The 19,425-nt window shown below is 50.2% G+C and overlaps 1 protein-coding gene across 10 annotated transcripts in view; it reads left to right on the top strand.

The window, feature by feature from the left end:
• Nucleotides 1-5,584: 5,584 nt before the first annotated feature.
• Nucleotides 5,585-19,425, top strand: part of SSH1 (slingshot protein phosphatase 1) — a 76,278-nt gene continuing 62,437 nt past the window's right edge. For 6 of the 10 annotated variants that reach the window (XM_074007722.1, XM_045365876.2, XM_074007721.1 and 3 more), the window contains exons 1-2: nucleotides 5,585-5,794; nucleotides 10,597-10,637. Coding sequence is in view for 2 of the 10 variants with exons in the window: in XM_045365875.2 (XP_045221810.2) it covers nucleotides 5,726-5,794; nucleotides 10,597-10,637 (110 nt within the window). In the remaining 8 variants the exon portion in view is untranslated. Of the gene's footprint in view, nucleotides 5,795-10,324; nucleotides 10,448-10,520; nucleotides 10,638-19,425 lie in introns of those variants that run through there. The other 4 variants (XM_065524759.2, XM_065524756.2, XM_074007720.1 and 1 more) reach the window with 2 other exon arrangements.

The following is a 19,425-nucleotide window of genomic DNA, read 5'->3' as shown; positions in this document are numbered from 1 at the left end:
TAATCACATCTGTAAAACCCTCTTAGCATGCAAGGTAACATAGGCAGGGATTCTGGGGATTTAGAATATGGACATCTTTGGGGGCCATTATTCAGCCTACCAGAGCTTTATTACCTCTGAATTTCATTTTGGAATGAATAATTAAGAAGGAATTACAAATTATTTGCTTTAAAAAGCCAACTATTGGCCGGGTGTTGTGGCTCACGCCTGTAATCCCAGCACTTTGGGAGGCCGAGGTGGGTGGATCACTTGAGGTCAGGAGTTCGGGACCAGCCCGGCCAACATGGTGAAACCCCATTTCTATTAAAAATACAAAAATTAGCTGGGCATGGTGGTGGGTGCTTGTAATCTCAGCTACTTGGAAGGCTAAGGCAGGAGAATCACTTGAACCCAGGAAGCAGAGTTTGCAGTAAGCCGAGATCAAGCCACTGTACTCCAGCCTGGGCAACAGAGCAAGATTCCATCTCAAAAAAAAAAAAAAAAGGGAACTATTACTTTTATTAGTTGGTCATTAATGACAAAACCACAATTACTTTTGCACCATTAAATGACAAAAAGCACAATTACTTTTGCACCGACCTAATTTGCACCAACCCTTTCTGAGGTTGTCCTGGGAGAACCTGTCTTTGTCTGAGTTCTAAAGCAGAAAAACATGGGTTTGAATACCAGATTCACCACTTCCTACTTACATAACTTGGGGCCAGTGCCTTAACCACTCTGTGCATCCATTTCCTCACCCATGAAATGAGAATCACAGAGTGACAAGAATGAATGTACCTAAAGTGGCCCAACCCAGAAACCGGCCCAGGGCAGATCCACAATGCCATTGTCACCAATGCACAGGGGCTGTAGGAGCACAGAGAAGGGGTGCCTAACCCAGCCACGGGGCAAGGAAGGCTTCCTGGAGGAGGTGATCTTCTAGTATAAATGGGGGGACATTCATATGTTAATAAATCATGTCCCCCACACACTCACAAAGCACTTTGCATAGTGCCTAGCAGAGAGCAAATAACTCAATAACTGTTTTTTAGTAGTTGCAAATGTGAGCTGGGACTACAAGAAGGAGGTCAAAGATGATTAAATAAACTATTATATAATGAAAAATTATGATACTGATTGGAAAGGGCTCTAATGCATGGGAGAAAACTTCAGAGCTGCCTCTACTGGATTGTTCCCCTCCTCCACGCACAGGGCTTCTTGGGATCTGCCCTGACTGAGGCCTGGGAGCTTTCACTTCCCCTTTTCCATTCCACCCCTGTCAGAGGCTACTGGAGTCAAGCCGACAAGCCTTTTTTTTGAGACAGAGTCTCAAAAGTGGCACGATCTCAGCTCACTGCAGCCTCCGCCTCCTGGTTTCAAGCGATTCTCCTGCCACAGCCTCCTGAGTAGCTGGGATTACAGGTGTGCACCACCATGCCCAGCTAAACCACAGGCCATTTTCACAAAAGGCTTTAGAATGGCCAAAGTTGTAAAAGACTCAATCAAATAAAGACACGATCAATAAAAGTGCTTTGCTGAGCTACACTGAAGTCTGAAGTAAATGGAAGAATCAGTGATACAGTACTCATTCAGTTTTTATGTAAAAATATGATACGGTGGCCAGGTGTGGTGGCTCATGCCAGTAATCCCAACGCTTTGGGAGGCCAAGGTGGGGGGATTGCGTGCCGCCAGGAGTTTGAAACCAGCCTGGGCAACATAGCAACACCCAGTTTCTGCCGAAAATAAAGTCAGCCAGGCGTGGTGGTATACATCTGTAGTCTCAGCTACTCGGGAGGCTGAGGCAGGAGGATGGCTTGAGCCCAGAGTTCAAGGCTGAAGTGAGCTAGGATTGCACCACTACACCCTGTCCTGGGTGACAGAATGACAGCTTGGCTCTTAAAAAAGTTTTGTAAATATTTTGGCCAGGTGCAGTGGCTCACACCTGTAATTCCAGCTTTTTGGGAGGCCAAGGCAGGCAGATCACTTGAGTTCAGGAGTTTGAGACCAGCCTGGCCAACATGGTGAAACCACATCTCTACTAAAAATACAAAAATTAGCCAGGCATGGTGGCGGGGGTCTGTAATCCTAGCTACTCGGGAGGTTGAGGCAGGAGAATTGCTTGAATCCAGGAGGCAGAGATCGTGCCACACTGCACTCCAGCCTGGGCAACAGAGCAAGACTCTGTCTCAATAAAAAAAAGAAACAAAGTTTTAAAATATTTTATTCATGACGGATTTGGCATTAATTTTGATTTTCTAAAATGTTGCATTAAAATACTATTTATCTTAATCATTGAGTTTTTGGGGGCACCCTCTCATATTTTGCACCCTCACACTGGTCCCAGCCTGACTCCTGAGGCTTTTCTTAGGGACCATTCAGGGCTCTATGGTAATGGGACAAGACAGAGATGGACCCATTATGATAAGGCAGACTGACACTTGCTGTGTGTTTAAGGGTAGGATGAGGGCTACGAGATCCTGGAAAAAACACTGCTTAAGGGGCAGGGAAAGCTTTTTGGAGTTGATTTCTGGCAAGAGTTAGTTGTGGGGAAGAAGAGGGCTCTCAGCTCTAAGAGGAAGTGAGAGGGGGTGGAGACGGCCTCCAAAAAATTGGGGTGAGTGGAAAAGCAGGCCGGCCAGAGGAGGGGGATTAGGATTCGGGGTCACAGATGGGTACCAGGATCAGATCTAGGTAGGAATTTCTTGGTGAAGAGGCCATGGCATTTGTATAGGCAGTAGTTCTCAGACTGTCGTCCCCAGACAGAAGCATCAGCATTGCCTGGGAATTGGTTAGACGTGCAAATTTTCCAGCCCTACAGCAAATCTTGTGAATTCAAAATTCTGGGAGGTGGGGTCTAGTAATATGTATTTTCTCCAGGGGATTCTCAAACTCTCAAATTTGAAAACTAATGTAAGAGAGGCATAAAAGAAAAATAAATCATAATGAAACAACACGTATTACAATGTGGAAATGCTCAGCCACTACTCCCTGAGAGGACACAGGGGCGCCTCAGAAGCATGGGCCTGCCAATAATGAATGTGCTTGGATTTGAGAAAATATTCTCTACTCAACTCAATTTTGTCCACAGTTTTGCCTTATATTTGGCATTTAAGTACCTATGACTGTCTGTCTACCTAGAATGCAGCTACAAATGTGGGCACCTTGTGTGGGATGCTCTAATATCAGGAGAGGTGTTGCCATACATGATCTCCTTTTCCCTAAGGATGGATGAACAACTCTTGACAAAACTCTCAAGCAAAACAAAGTATATTTTCTCTTCCCCTTCCTTCCCTCTTTCTTTTCTTCCTTCCCTCTCTCTCTCTCTCTCTCTCTCACTCTTTCTTTCAGACTGAGTCTCGCTGTGTCACCCAGGCTGGAGTGCAGTGGCACGATCTCGGCTCGCTGCAACCTCTGCTTCCCGGGTTCAAGTGATTCTCCTGCCTCAGCTTCCTGAGTAGCTGAGGTTATAGGCGCCCGCCACCACATCTGGCTAATTTTTTGTATTTTTAGGAGAGATGGGGTTTCAACATAGTCACCTTTCTGAAAATTCAGTAAAAAATACTAGGCCAACCATGGTGGCTTGTGCCTGTAATCCCAGAACTGTGGAAGGCCAAAGCAGAAGGATTGCCTGGGCAACATAGTTAAACATTTTTTTAAAAGGAGCTGGGCATGATGGTGTGTACCTGTAGTTCCAGCTACTCAGGAGACTGAAGCAGGAGGATGGTTTGAGCCTGGGAGATGGAGGCTGCAGTGAGCTGACTGTGCCATTGCACTTCAGCCTGGGTGACAGGAGTGAGACCCTGTTTCAGAAAAAAAAAAGAAAAGAAAAGGAAAGAAAGAAAAGAAGAGAAGAGACGAGAAGAGAATAAAGAGAAGAAGGAAGGGAGGGAGGGAGGGAGGGAGGGAGGGAAGGAAGGAAGGAAGGAAAGAAGGGAGGGAGGGAGACTAGCTTGTGTTGATGTATGAAATGGAGTTAGGTTCTGGCTTCAGATGATCATAAATGGGTTTTTCACCCAGGAAACATTTTGTGGGAACGCAGCAGTTCTCCTTGGGGAGACTGTCCAGTGCATTGGAAGACATTTAGCACCCATGGCTCTTGCACTCTAAATGCCAGGAGCTCTCCCCTTCCATCAGCAAGACAACGAAAAACATTCCCACAAATCCCCTCTTAGAAACGCTCCATAGAAGCTACAGTGCCCCCGACTAGAATCACCTTTGAGATGAATCGTGCTGAGACCCTGTGAATAATATGGAGGAGGTCACAGCCCCAGGACAGAGGGAGGGAGGGGGAAGAATCCAGGAGGCTGGGTGGGTCTCCTGTTGGGCAGTAAGACAAATTTGCTAAGCTGCGGGCAGGCTGGAACCACTGCGTTTGGGAGTGCTTGTGCAACATGCAGAGGTTGGGGGTGGGAGCCGGGAGATGAGATTTTGACTAAAAGAAAAGTTTCCTATTACTAAGTCAAGCCAGAATTGCCTTCTTGGTATCATACTCCATGTTCCCATCTCCATCCCCATAACTGGTCACCTCTCCCCGGGACAACAGCAGCAGCCTCCTCCCTGGTCTCCCTCAGTCCTCTGTCCCATGGTCCCTCCTCCACGCAGCAGCCGGAGCCATCTTTCCAGAGAGGATGCAGAGTCCAGCCATTCCTCCCCTCTTCCCTTCCCTGAATGCTGGCCTCCGGTTGACAAACTTCTTCCTGCTTCAGGGCACGCTGATCCCCCCTGCTTGGAGAGCTGTCTCTCCCTTCTTTCACCTGTTAATCCTGCTTATGCTCAAGCTCAAGCCTCAGAATAAAGCTCTTCTGGGAAGGCTTCCCTGACCTTCAAGGAGTTGGCTGGGTTTCAGAACACACAGAAAGAATTCTTTGAAAAAGATTAGCAAAATACTTTTTTAAAAACGTGCCTAATAACTTGATTAACCTCTGCAAAATTAGGTGAATCTATTTTGCTGTTTTTTTTTTTTTTTTTTTTTTTGAGACGGAGTCTCACTCTGTCGCCCAGGCTGGAGGGCAGTGGTGCGATCTCGGCTCATTGCAACCTCCGCCTCCCAGGTTCAAGCGATTCTCCTGCCCAGCCTCCCGAGTAGCTGGGACTATAGGCAAGCGCCACCATGCCCAGCTAATTTTTGTAATTTTAGTAAAGACGGGGTATCACCATGTTGGCCAGGATGGTCTCGATCTTATGACCTCGTGATCCGCCCTCCTCGGTCGGCCTCCTAAAGTGCTAGGATTACAGGCGTGAGCCACTGCGCCGGGCCCCAGGACATCTTTTATTTCCTGGTCGCTGTACAGTCCTGTCTGCACGGTCGCCGGGCCTCAGTTTCCCCAGCTGGAGCAGCGGGCAGGGCCCCTGGGGCGGACGGGCTCCGGGCGGCGCGCGCGCCTCCGAGTCCCAGGTCAGATAGCCGGGCGCGCGGGCGGGGGCGCGTGTGTCGGGTGCGCGAGGGACGTGACAGACCAGCCGAGGCCTCGGGCGGCCCTCGGGGCCCCCGCGCACGCGCGCCTCCTCGCCCCGCCCTCCCCGCTTCCCCGCCCACTCCGCGCACCAAGGCCGGCGCGCGCCGGCGCGGGAGGCGGGAGCTGGGGGCGGGGGCGGGGGCGACGCCGAGGGGGAGGGGCGGGCCCGGCCCGGCTCGGCCCGGCCGCCCGCGCGCGGCTCCTGGAGGCCCCGGGCCCGGCCCGGGCGGCGGTGGCGGTGGCGGCTCTAGCTCGAGACCTCTAGGTCGCCCTTGCACCGCTCCGCAGCCATGGCCCTGGTGACCCTGCAGCGCTCGCCCACGCCCAGCGCCGCCTCCTCCTCGGCCAGCAACAGCGAGGTGAGCCCCGGGCTTGCCGCGCCCGGCCTGGGCCGCTGGACGCCTCGCGGAGGCCGCCGGAGCCGGGGCCGCGCGTGCGGGGCATGGGGGGCGGCTGCGCGGGCTCCTGGGGGCCCAGCCGTAGGAACCGAGCCGGGCAGCCGGACCGGGGTGACCGTGCGAGGACTGTGTGCGATGTGACCCTGTCTGGGGGAGCTGTGGAGGACTTTGTGTGCGGTGTGACCCCCATCGGGGGGCGGCTTTTCAGGGACTGTGTGTGCAGTGCGACCCCTCTGGGAGTGTCTGCAGGAGACCGTGTGTGCTCTGACCCACATCAGGGGGTCTCCCCCATCTTGGGGTGACCCCTGTTAGGCGGGGACTGTGTGCGTTGTGACCCCTATCTGAGGGTGACTGTGCAGAGACTGCAAGTGTGACCTCGCAACTGTGTGGGGACTGTGATTTCAGGTGTGACCCCCGTCTTGGGGTTGACCTCTGTCTGGGGAGGACAGTTCGTCTGGTGGGGACTCCCATTTGCGAGTGACTCTGCAGTGTGACCTGGGTCCAGGGGTGACTGAATGTGCGACTGGAGCCCTTGATTGGGTGACTGCGTGAGCCGATGGTTCTGATACCTGTAGCGGGGGTAGTTCTAGGCCCTTTGCCTGTGTGCCTGGCTGTGCGATGTGAGATGTGACTGTTGCTGACCTGCCCTCCGGGGACTGTGCCAGCGTGAGACAGGCATTTGGGAGTGCCCCTACAAACGTGTGAGATTGTTTCCCCGCCTGCCGCCTCTGGAGTTCTCTGTCTGTAGGCGTGCCCGTGTCACTGTGTGACGGTGACCGAGCGTGCTATGGGTTCTGTGTGGCCGTGGCTCACGTCTGTGTGTGCAGCCTGAGTCTGGCTTTTCCTTTCTGTAACATCACTCTAGGCTGTGTGTTTATGTGCATCTATCTTTCTGTGTGACTGTGACCCATTCTGGGTGATTGCAGAGGTGCATCCCTGGGCTTCGTGTACTGGCACTGTGCGCGTTTTTGTGGGTCTGTGTGTGGCCTGGGTCCATTTGCCTGGCTGCTTCTTCCTCTGAGGTTAATTGAGGGAACTGGTGCCCTCTGAGCCTGCAGGGTTGGCCTGGCTTGTCCTAGGCTAGGGCCTTGGGCCTCTGAGCAGGTCAGCCCTCTGCAGATGCAGGGATGACTCTCTGGTCGTGCAATCTTGCCCACCATCTCTTGAAGAACCCTTCAAGGCCTCTGGTCTAAACTCTTATACAAGGCTGAGTGTCTGCCTTCGAACCCTTAGCTATGTTTAGAGAAGACTGGAGGAGGGCCCTGCTGTCCCAGGCCCAGGAAGTTCCGCAGCCGGCATCTGGGCTCTTCAGCCCCTTTCTTTGTGGGAGGGAGTGGGGGAAGTTGACTGATAACATGAGAGAGGTTTGTGTCTCCGTGTGAGACAAGAGAAGAACATTTACGTTTAGTTTGACAGCCCTGTCTCCTGGTAGGGTAGTTCTTCAGCCTTGTTTTGCTGGGATTGGCAGGGACATTTTCAGAGTGACTGGGAAGTTGAACCTTCACAGCCCCCTCCTTGGAGAGGAGAGGCCATTCATGAGTTATCTACAGACAGAAGGTTCTAGTAATCCCCCTCTACACGCTGATTAGTGGCAAAAGAACATGGGCGATCAATAGCCTGCTACTGAGAAGTTAGATTGCAGGAGCACCTTTCCTTCCCACAGTGAGGAGGGACTGTTTTCTGTTCCTATCACTGCTGTCTGGCGATTTATGCGCTTCATCTCAGGTTCCCATCACAAAAACTTATGTGAGGTAAGGGGAGAGGTTGGCTTCAGGCTGAGCCTGTCAGCCCAGATTTCTGATTCAAAACCCCATGTTCCTGGAGTTACTTACAACCTGATCTGTTCTTGTCTTATGCATTTTTAAGGTCTTACTATTTTTTAGTTGCATACCATAAATTTGCCATTTTAAAGTGTACAATTCCATGGTTTTTAGTATATACATGAGATTGTGCAACCATCACCACCATCTAATTCCAGAACATTTTCATCCCCCCCAAAATAGGAACCCTGTACCCCTTAGCCCTCACCTGCAGCCTCCCCCTGCCCCATTCTCCCTAACCTTAGGCAACCACTAATCTACTTTCTGTATCCATGGATTTGCTTATTCTGGACATTTCATGTAAATGGAATCAGACCCTATGTGGCCTTTTGTGTCTGACTTTTTTCACTCAGCATCACGTTTTCAAAGGTCATGCATATTGTAGCATGTGGCAGTACTTCATTCCTTTTCATGGCTGTGTAATACTCCATTGCATGGATGTAGCACATTTTGTTGGGACATTTGTGTTTTTTCTACTAGATACATTTCCAGTTATTATATAAAGCATTATTTTTACCAAGTGCTAGTGACCTGATAAACATAAAGTAAAACTCAGGCAGCTTTTATTTGATCATAGTAAAGCTGCAGCATTCATTGCTGGGCTTTGAATGGGCTGGGAGGTTTCCCGAAGGCAAGGTCCTCGTCCAGACGTGTTGAGGTGAGAAGCAAGGTGGGATGGAGACAGCAAGTGTGTGTGGGGTCGGGAGACCTAGGCCAGGCGGGTTCTGCCGTGGTCTGCCCTCACTTGAGTTGCTTCCTGTCTGTGGTCCCTGGCTCATCTGAAAGGAGTGGATTACTTCTTTCATGTGTTCCTTGGCATATGTAGCTTCCCTGGAATAACTGACCTGACATGGCCTTTCATCTGAGAACCTCGGAGAGTGACCAAGAATTAAATGATTGTGAAGTCCATACCCCCAAGTCACGTCATCACTTTTTGAAATGCAACTTCATAATGAGTCAGACACGGCAGCTCTTTCCTGACACAGCCAGGCCTGCTGCCGGCGTGGGAAACAGAGGGGGATCACAGCCCTCAGTCCTAAGGCTCTCCTTTCTCTTTTAATTTTCTTTTTTTTTCCCCCAGTCTTTGATTATGTCACTTATGTCGTTTTCCTGTGAATCATATCTCAGTTCCTTTGTGTGAACAGGCAGAGCACAAGAATAGATAAATCAATAATTTTCAGGAATGGATCATAACATTGTTATTTCTGAGAAATGTTCAAAGTGACCAATTTTCATGGGCAGATCTCCAGGCACTTTTTTGGATTGGACCAGAGTGTCTCAACCCACTGTTGATACTTGGGACCGGAACATTCTCTCTTGTTGGGGGACCGTCCTGTGTATTGTGGAATGTGCAGTACATGTGGGATCCTGTCCTCTACCCACTAGGTGCCAGTAGTGACCTCCAGAAAAAAATGCCCAATGTCTCCTGTTGAGAGAACTTGCTCCCAGAACCACTGGGTTAGACCCAACATACTCTTCTCAGTTTGTTGCTGTTGTGACTTGTTTTGTGGTCAGTGAAGCCTTCCCTGGTCTTTCCACTTCTCCTTCAGTGTGGGGTAGGTGCCTCTGCAGAATCTTGTATGTACATCATAATATGATGTGGGGACTCCCAGGTCCTCTGGTGTACGTATTTTATTTTATTTATTTATTTATTTATTTTTGAGATGAAGTATTGCTCTGTCACCCAGGCTGGAGTGCAGTGGTCCAATCTCGGCTCACTGCAACCTCTGCCTCTTGGGTTTAAGTGATTCTCCTGCCTCAGCCTCCCAGGTAGCTGGGATTGTAGGTACGTGCCGCCATGCCTGGCTAATTTTTGTATTTTTAGTAGAGACAGGGTGTCACCTTGTTGGCCAGGCTTGTCTTGAACTCCTGACCTCAGGTGATCAGCCCCCCTCGGCCTCCCGCAGTGCTGGGATTCTAGGTGTGAGCCACTGCTCACTGCTCACTGCTGGTGTACTCATTCTTGGTTGAAGTTGCCACCTCCTGGTGTGTGTCCTTTGCTGACCAGGCTCCTCCCTACATTATCTCTGGACCCTTTTTCCTTCGCCCTTGGCTTCTGCCTCATTTCTGCCCTCAGTCAGCCCTGCATCTCTCCCAGCCGTCACGGCTTTCCAGGTTTCTCCTTCCCATTCAATGGGCGCCTGTGTGCAACATAAAAAACATGCCAAGTCCCAGTGGTGAAGAGTTGTTTGGCCGTGGGGTGTGTGTGTGTGTGTGTGTGTGTCTGTGTGTCTGTGTGTGTGTTGCCTTCTCATTTCGGTTTATGAAAGAAAAAAAATAAAAATAAGTCATAGGTACTTCTGGAGCCCGAGCTCTTGGCCTTTTAGCTTTCAGAAAATATTAAATATCTCTTTCTTGCATTTATATAAATAAACTGATAGCCTAGGATATTTCGTATTAAATGTTTAAGTCTTTTCGGGAGCCATCAAGAGCTTTCAAGACCCACAGACAGCCAGCCTGATTCCTGGCCACCTTCCACTGTGCAAGTCTTGCCTGGGATGGTTTTTTGAAAATGGTGTTCATCACTCAGCTGTTACTGCCTGGCTCCACGGAGGAAGTGAATTCTCTTTAAACACGACCCCCTCCCCTTAAAAGAGAAAAACAGGATAAGATCCAGAACAACCCCGGAAAGTTGAGAGCTGAGGGCTAAAAGACCGTGCTGGGTAATAACACCAGATAGGAAATGTTGAGCTAGGAGGACTCCATCCCCTAGACTGTGGCAGGAATGTGGGTCAACATTTGGAAACCTGAAAATTCCCCCACGGAAATGACTCCAAGGGACAGACCGGGATTGGTGAGGAAAGGGCACGGCTGTTTAGAAGTAGCTAGGTTTCCTGGATGTCTTTATCTTTTTCCGATACCAGGGTGGAGAATGTGAGACTGCCGCCCGAGGCGTGTTGACAGTGGTGCCTGTGGTGTGATATTCTCTTTCTTTCTCTGTAGTTGGAGGCTGGCAGCGAAGAAGATCGAAAATTAAACCTCAGGTAAGTAGACTTTCAATTTTTGTTCCTAAGTCTTTCTCCCAAGCAGGTAAGGAATGCTATTGTTCCTCTCCCAAAGGGAAAACCTTCAAAAAGAATATGCCAGTTTTGGTCCGGGTGTGGTGGCTCATGCCTTGTAATCCCAGCACTTTGGGAGGCCGAGGTGGGTGGATCACGAGGGATCGAGACCATCCTGGCCGACATAGTGAAACCCTGTCTCTAGTAAAAAAATACAAAAAATTAGCTGGGTGTGGTGGTGTGTGCTTATAGTCCCAGCTCCTCGGGGGGCTGAGGCAGGGGAATCGCTTGAACCTGGGAGGCAGAGTGAGCCAAGATCGTGCCACTGTACTTCAGCCTGGCAACAGAGCAAAACTCCATCTTAAAAAAAAGAATATGCCAATTTTTTAATGCCTTAAAAACTATACCTAAAGCACGTATAAAACTGAAGTGCTTTAAAATCCATACATATGTCTAGCCACTTTAATAATATATAACACTTGGAGGGAAAATAATTGCCATTATTCTGCCACCCTGACGTTACCATTTTGAGCATTTTTTGGTAACTTACTATTTTTTAATAGAGACGAAGTCTCGCTGTGTTGCCCGGGCTGGTCTCGGACTCCTGGCCTCAAGTGATCTTCCTGCTTGGCCTCCCAAAGTACTGGGATTACAGTTATGAGCTACTGCACCTGGCCTAACTTGAGCATTTTTATGTATTTTCTTGCAGACTATTCTGCTTAAAAATAATAATAATAATAATCATGACACTCTGCCCTCAGTTTTTCATCCGGCTTTTGGTAAGGTGTTCCTTTTGCGGTAAGCACTTCACTGATTTGAAACAGATGCTCAACCCCCTAAATGTATCAATTCAGGGTGCTTTAATTGCGCTTATGAGAAATCTTTAGCTCTGCTCATTGAAAAGATTCCAAGATGTAGTCCTCAGCTGATGTATTCACTAATGGACACCAAAAACATTTTCATTTTTTCTTTGCCAAAAATTAAGTTCTGCCTTTGTTTGGGTGTTTTGTTGGTTTGTAGAAGATTCAGCCCTTTGTTATATTAATGTAATGTATTCCTTCATACCAAGGAGCCAGTCTTAAACTCTGACCTCATAGTTTTAAAAAAGTAAGCAAATTTTCAGGGATATTGTTCTTAAAAATATATATATACTCTGTTTTATCTCATGAGGGGAAGGAAAATTAATTGGAAAAGGAAATGTGTGTTCAGAAATTGGGGTCAACCATTCATTACCGAGGGCAGGGTGTTCTGATCAAACTCGCATGCAGAACTGGTGGAAATATGCTCAGCTTTTCTCCGGTGTTTCTATGTGCTTGAGTAAAGGGCGGGGAAATACTGACTTTCATCATAGCACACATGATTTCTAAAGATTATGTGGCTAGGGAAACACTAGCCTGCAGGAATCAAAGCGATGTCTTATTTCTGGGTCCTCGCTCGGGGACTTCTGCTTGGTCCTCGCTTTTAATGTCATGCTCAAGACACAGGACACATTTGCTCTGTCACCTCGGGGTTTTTGGTTGGTCAGCTCAGGGCCCACGTCAGGGTTGCCAGGCTGGAAGCAGCTGGACTCCCAAGTGGGGGCAGTCATGGGCCGAGTTGCAGATCAGACTGTCTGGGTGGAAACAGGGAGGGGGCAAGTGGAAGTCTGGAGACTGACTGTCAAGAAGGAACTGAAAGAGGGGCTTGCCCACCTGCAGGCACCCAGCTCCCTTCCCCCCAAATCTCCTCCCCCAGATCCCTGCCCCCAACTCCCCTCCCCACCAGCTCCTCTCTCCACCTGTTCCCCTCCCCAAAATCCCCTTCCCCGGATCCCTCCCTCCAGGTTCCCCTCACCTCACTCCCCATCTCCCTTACCACTCCCCTCCCTGTTCCCCCACTCCCCTCCCCGAGATCCCTTACCCTAGATCCCTCCCTCCCTAGATCCCTTACCCTAAATCCCCTCCCCAGCCTCTACTCCCCGATCTCCTCCCCCATCTCCCCTCCCTAAAGTCCCCTCTCTGAGCTCCCCTTCCCCCAGCTCCCCTCTCTAAATCCCCTCCCCAAGTTCCCCTCCCTGAGCTCCCTTGCCTGAATCCCCCTCCCTCAGATTTCCTCCCTTGATCCGCTCCCCAAGGTCCTCTCCCATGTCTCCTCCCCATCTCCCCTCCCCCATCTCCCCTCCCTAGATCCCCTCCCCAAGCTTCCCTCTCCCAGATCCCCTTCCCCAGCTTCCCTCTTCTATCTCCCCTCCCCAGGCTCCCCTCTCCCAGATCTCCTCCTTAGCTCCCCACCTCCAGGTCCCCTCCTTGAGCTACCCTCCCCAAGCTCTTTTCCCCCAGCTTCCTCCTGGGGTTCCCCTCCCCATCTCACCTCCCCCAGCTCACTCTTGGAGATCCCCTCCCCCATACTCCCCTCCCCCAGCTCATTCCTGGAGTTCCCCTCCCCATCTCCCCTCCCCCAGCTCCCTCTTGGAGCTCCCCTTCCCCATGTTCCCCTCCCGCAGCTCCCTCTTGGAGCTCCCCTCCCCCATACTCCCCTCCACCTGCTCCTTCCTGGAGTTCTCCTCCCCATCTCCCCTCCCCCAGCTCCCTCTTGGAGCTCCCCTCCCCCATGTCTCCTCCCCAGGCTCCCCTCCAGCCCTTTCTTGGGGTTGGAATCTCTTCCATCTCTTGTCTCTCTCAGGGCTGTTGTTGATGAGAGAGCACTGAGCTCTGTCACTTAGACTATCTTTGGGGCAAACAGCTATTTTATTTTTTAATTACCTTTAATAGCTTATATCATAGTGGTTTCAGTTAAGAACTTATAAATAGCAGTGACATGAAAATGCGTATGTGGACCTTTCTCCTTAGTATTTAACCTTTTTTAAATTAAAACTTTTTATTTTTATTTTTTAGAGACAGGGTCTTTGTTGTCCAGGCCGAAGTGCATTGGTGTGATCATAGCTCACTACAGCCTTGAACTCCTGGGCCAAGCTGTCTTCCCACCTCAGCCTCCCAGGTAGCTGGGACTGCAGGCGTGCGCCACCACACCTGACTAATTTTTTTAAATGTGTTTTGAAGAGATGAGATCTCACCGTGTTGTTGAGGCTGGTCTCAAACTCCTGAGCTTAAGTGATCCTCCCACCTCGGCCTCCCAAAGTGCTGGGATTGCAGGCGTGGTGACAGCCGCTGCACCTGGCCCTTTTCTTGCAAAAGGCCCCTTTCTCTGCCTCGTTGGGAGCTGCGCGGGACCTTACAAAGGGGTGGGAAATAAAGCTTTGGTAGCTTTCTGTATTCTCAAAACAGCCCTAGGAGGGAGGTTTCCCAGTTGGTGGTTGAGGCCCAAGATTGGAACTGGGAAATACTGTATTTGAAGCGAGACCTCTAATGCCAAGTTGATCCTACTCTGCTGCCTTTCTGGAGGCCAGGCTAGTAGTACCGTTGAATTCACTGTCTTGGACATACAGGTGTGGGAGCGTGCCTGAGGCCGCCGGGGTGGATTAGCAGCAGTGCCAGGGCAGCACCAAGGACTCATGCCAGCTGGTGGCGGGTGCCTCCTGGGATGTTGGGTCATTCTGACCACCACCGAGAGTCCTTTCGTGCCACTGTCAGCAGGTCCCCAACACCATTGTGACCATTGGGAGACCCTGGGCTGGAGTTGGAGACCTGGGTTCTCATTTAGGGTGGGATGCTGGGATCTGGGCTTGTCCCCCTAGGTCCCCTTTTAAACCGCTCTTCAGCCACCTTGACGTCGCACCCACCTTTTTAGGCACAGAACACCATCCTGCCTCCTAACCTTCCTTGCTACACAAGAAAAGTTGTCCTGGTTTAAGCTTTGACTGAAACGCATTCACGTCCATGTGTCAATTTGCATTTTCAGGCCTTTTCTCTCTCAGTGTCTCCTGGAGAAGAAAATTATGGAATAGTTGGTTGTTTTTTGTTTGGCATCAGGAGAGTTAGGGTGAGATTTCTCTTTGTTTCCATGGATCCTGAAGGTGAACTGCCATCACCTCGTCTCTAAGAGGTGCTGTAGGGAGAAAAACTGGAGGTAGGATATTTCTCTTTTCTCCCCTCTGTCTAGCCTTAGTTAATAGTTTCATCTTTTGGGTCATCTAAAAAGTCAGCTGTGATTCATCCATATCCAATAAATTGCGGGGTCACATGGATCGGTTCTTCCGAGCCACCTGCCTTCTTTTTCTCAGGTTCCCTGGTGGCGCCTCTTCACGTCCTCACACCTCGTCTGTCCTGTCACAGAGGAACACCCCTGGACCTATCCTCTCTACCTTGGCATGTTACCCCCTGGTCCCTTGATGCTTCTTCCTTCTGGTCCTTGGAGTCTTTCCTGAGCTCCAGCGTCACCGGCGTTGCTGGCCTTTCCGCCCTCCCCTCTCGTATGTGCCTTTTCCAGTCCATCGGGACTACTCCCTGCTCCCTAATCATGCATGTTCCCTCGGCCCGTTCCTTTTCACCTGGCTGTAGTCCTCATGGCCAGCTAAAAGTGCTCCCACCCCAGACGTTTGTGATTTCCCTCTCTTCAGAGAAAGCAGGGAGCCCCTGGTGTCCCTCTGTGACAGGTGCCACATCCGCCTATGTTGCAGGTCTGTGTGCGCTTGTCGCATCCCTAACTGCTCTCACATCCCTTAGGGATGGCCTCATTTCTCTGCCTTCATGTAGCATTTAAACAGTTTAAATGGCCGGGCGTGGTGGCTCACATCTCTAATCCCAGCACTTTGGAAGGCTGAGGCGGGACAGATCTCTGGAGCTCAGGAGTTCGAGACCAGCCTGGCCAACATGGTGAAACCCCCTTTCTACTAAAAATACAAAAATTAGCTGGGCTTGGTGGTGAACACCTGTAATCTCAGCTACTTGGGAGGCTGAGGCAGGAGAATCGCTCAAACCCGGGAGGTTGCAGCGTGCCGAGTTCACGCCACTGCACTCCAGCCTGGGCAACAGAGCGAGACTCTGTCTCAAAATAAGTAAATAAAGGTTAACAGTTCAAATGGATTAACCTTTGACCCTACAGTAAATTCCAGACATGTAGGAGAAACAGCCAGGTGTAGAGGGAAGGCAGTGGGGTTCTGAGTCAGGCAGACCTAGGTTTGGCATCTGGCTCCCGTGCTGGTGGCTGAGTTCCTTTACCTTTGTGTGTTCCTACACCTCTGTGGGTCTCAGTTGTTCCACCTATAAAACAGAGATGACACTGTGACCTCTGAGGGTTGTGGAGTAGTTGTGTGATGTTCCTTGCTCAGGCCAGGCGCAGTGGCTTACGCCTGTAATCCCAATACTTTGGGAGGCCAAGGTGAGTGGATTGCTTGAGCCCAGGAGTTCGAGACCAGCCTACACAACATGGCAAAACCCCATCTCCGCAAAAAAAAAATAGAAAAATTAACTGGGCATGGTGGCACATGCCTGTAGTCCCAGCTACTCAAGAGGTTGAGGTAGGAGAATCAGTTGAACCCAGGAGGTCGAGACTGCAGTGAGCTGAGATTATGCCACTGCACTCCATCCTGGGTGACAGAGCGAGACCCTGTCTCAAAAAAAAGTTCCTTGCCCAGAATTAGGTCCACAGTGGGCTTGGTTGCTATGCTCGGTCTTCACAAGGTGTTGCTGATGTGCGGTGTTAGTTCACAGCACAGGAGAATTAGAGGGGCCGACTCCTGCAGGTACTGAGGCCAGGCCTGAGGGGGCGCCCACCATGGATGCTCTTTGACTCGGAGCAGCCTTCCTGCTTTACCCGGCTACATTACTATAAGATGCAAATACGAATATGGACTTGGAGGAAGCAGTGTTGTAACTCAGACAGTTTTTCTGCAGGCCTTCTGGGAAGTGTCTCGAACTGATCATCTCACACCTGGCATGCAGGTGATTGCAGCAGAGCAGGATGGATCCAGTTCCCTTGCTCTCCCCTGCCTTCCGCATGTGCAGGCTGCTGCTGGCCGCTCCCAGTCCCTCTTTGGAATCTGTGCCGTTCAGACTGTGGGAACTGGTGAGCAGATGGCCCTGCTGGCAGCAGCTCCTGGCTCCCTTGCCATCCTGGGAGCCGGCTCAGTCTGGCATGAGACATAAGTAGTTGTGGGCCAGGTAGGACACTGGGGAGATAATATTGTCCCCAGGGTGTGGATCGGGAGTGAAGATTTTTTTTTTTTAATCGAGCATTTCCGAGTCAAGTGAGGGAACATGGTCATTAGAATTATTATAATTTGGTGATTCGTGATTGCCTGCCCTAGCAGAGGTATGGGCCAGAGCGAGTGGCAGGATATTGTCTCTTCTGTTTTATTGGGTTTCAGTGGTAAACTGTGAACTCCCTGACTCCTCTGCCTTTCTGTCCACGTTCCCTTCCCCTTTTGGTCTCCACCTGGAAGTCTCCCAGGGACCCCATTCTCCTTACAGCCTTCTGAAGTGTGGTTTTGCCTTCTCCGCCTCCCCTACAGTGTCTGAGTAGATGGGGGTTGGCATGTTGAATATCCTTACTTTTGCAGCTGTCCACCCTCTGGGGTTCCTCCCTGCCCTTGGCGGTCCATCTTAGCCTGGGCTTTATTGTCTTTGTTGCTAGTCTGTCCAGTTAAGTCCTGCCAAGAGGTGTCATGCACCCAGTGCCTCCAAATTCTGTGTCTGTGCTGGAGATGGACATGTGCGTAGGTTACTGTATCAGTCATCGCTTGCTGCATAACAAGTTACCACTAACTTAACAGTTAAACAGTATATATATATATTTAATTTTATTTCTTTTTAATTTGAGATGGAGTTTTACTCTCGTTGTCCAGGCCGGAGTGCAATGGCACAATCTCAGCTCACCGTAGCCTCTGCCTCCCAGGTTCAAGCGATTCTCCTGCCTCAGCCTCCCGAGTGTCTGGGATTACAGGCACATACTACCATGCCTGGACAATTTTGTATTTTTAGTAGAGACGGGGTTTCTCCATGTTGGGCAGGCTGGTCTCAAACTCCTGACCTCTGGTGATCTGCCTGCCTCGGCCTCCCAAAGTGCTGGGATTACAGAGATGAGTCACCACGCCACCACGCCTGGCCAACCACTGCACCCAGCCCATGTTTATTATCTCACAGCTTCCATGGGTCAGGAATCTGGACACGGTATAGCTGGGTTCTCTGTTTGGGGACTTACAAGGCCTGCTGGCCAGGGCTGGGGTCTCATCTGAACCCCAGGGTCCTCTTTTAAGCTCACATGGTTCTTGGCTGAATTCTTTTTTTTTTTTTTTTTTTCCGTTCTGTTGTCCAATGGAGTGCAGTGGTGCGATCTCGACTCACTGCAACCTCTGCCTCCAGGGTTCAATTAATTCTCCTGTCTCAGCCTCCCGAGTAGCTAGGACTACAGGTGTACCCGGCAAATTTTTGTATTTTTAGTAGAGACGGGGTTTCACCATATTGGTCAGGCTGGTCTCGAACTCCTGACTTCAGGTGATCCACCCGCCTCAGCCTCCCAAAGTGCTGGGATTACAGGTGTGAGCCACCACGTCTGGCCTGAATTCATTTTCTTGCAGCTATAGAGAATTCATGGTGCTTGCTTCTTCAAAGCCAACAGGAGAGTCTGCCTCTGTAGGGTCTTATGACAGATTGTTATCACCAGAATGACTGTCTCATCGCCTTTAATGTGCAATGCAGCCTAATTAAGGGAACAGCTCTCCCGTCTTGTTCTCTTGTCCCTCCCACATTCAAAGAGAAAGGCTCACTCGGTGCATGCATCTGGCAGAATTCTGCCCACCAGTCAATCTGTGTGTATTCTAGGGATGCCCCCAGTCTAATATAGAGAGAACACATGTAAACAAATAGGTTTCCATTCAGTGTTACAGATGTGCCTAGTTTTGGGATGGTCAGGGGTGCCTGGTGCTCATGGGAAGAGACCAGGAACACGGGGAGCAAGCCTTACAGAGTTTGACACCACCCTGGTGAACGCTGGTCCCCTCCGCTCAGCACCCACATGCTTGTTCATGCTCTGAGGCTTAGTGTCTCTTGGATTTGCCCCCACCTTGAATATGTTGGCCTTAAAAATAACCACCCATGTTGATTCTGTTTTGTTTTTCCCACAGCTTTGGACTTAGGGAGAGATGGGCATGGGTTTGGCTCCTGTGTCTGTCCTTTGTTACCTCACTAGGCTATTATATGATCTTGGGCAGGCCTTAGTTTCAAATGGCCAATATAGTACGCAGCTTGTAGGGTGGTTGTCAGAATTAAATGTGCTCATGACGCGAACCTTTTCTCCCATAGTAGATATTCAACAAATGCCCCCTGCCTGTACTTCCTTCATGGTAACAGCTTCTGTTGAAAATGATTCATGTCTTCCTTTTTCTTCTCACAGGCATTTTTCTCTCCTTAGTGTTTCCTTGGCGTTTTGTGCTTGCTCTGTAGTATATGTACTTAGGTACAGAAATGTTTCCTGTAATGCAGGACTGGCTGCATAACTTGTGGAGCCCAGTGCAAAATGAACATGGTAGAGCCCCTTGTTAAAATGTTATTAAGAGGTCGGGCGCAGTGGCTCATGCCTGTAATCCTAGCACTTTGGGAGGCCGAGGCGGGTGGATCACCTGAGGTCAGGAGTTTGAGACCATCCTGGGCAACATGGTGAAACCCTGTCTCTACTAAAAATACAAAAATTAGCCAAGTGTGGTAGCACGTGCCTGTAATCCCAGCTCCTCGGGAGGCTAAGGCAGGAGAATCACTGGAACCCGGGAGGCAGAGGTTGCAGTGAGCTGAGATCACACCACTGCATTCCAGCCTGGGCAACTGAGTGAGAATCTGTCTCAAAACAAACAAACAACAACAACAACAAACATAATTAAGAATTTCAGGATGGCATGAGCAGA

Source organism: Macaca fascicularis, chromosome 11, assembly GCF_037993035.2.
Source record: "Macaca fascicularis isolate 582-1 chromosome 11, T2T-MFA8v1.1".
In the NCBI taxonomy this organism is placed as follows: domain Eukaryota; kingdom Metazoa; phylum Chordata; class Mammalia; order Primates; family Cercopithecidae; genus Macaca; species Macaca fascicularis.
Note: the sequence above shows the minus strand (reverse complement) of the source record. Positions and strands in the feature narration are given on the sequence as shown.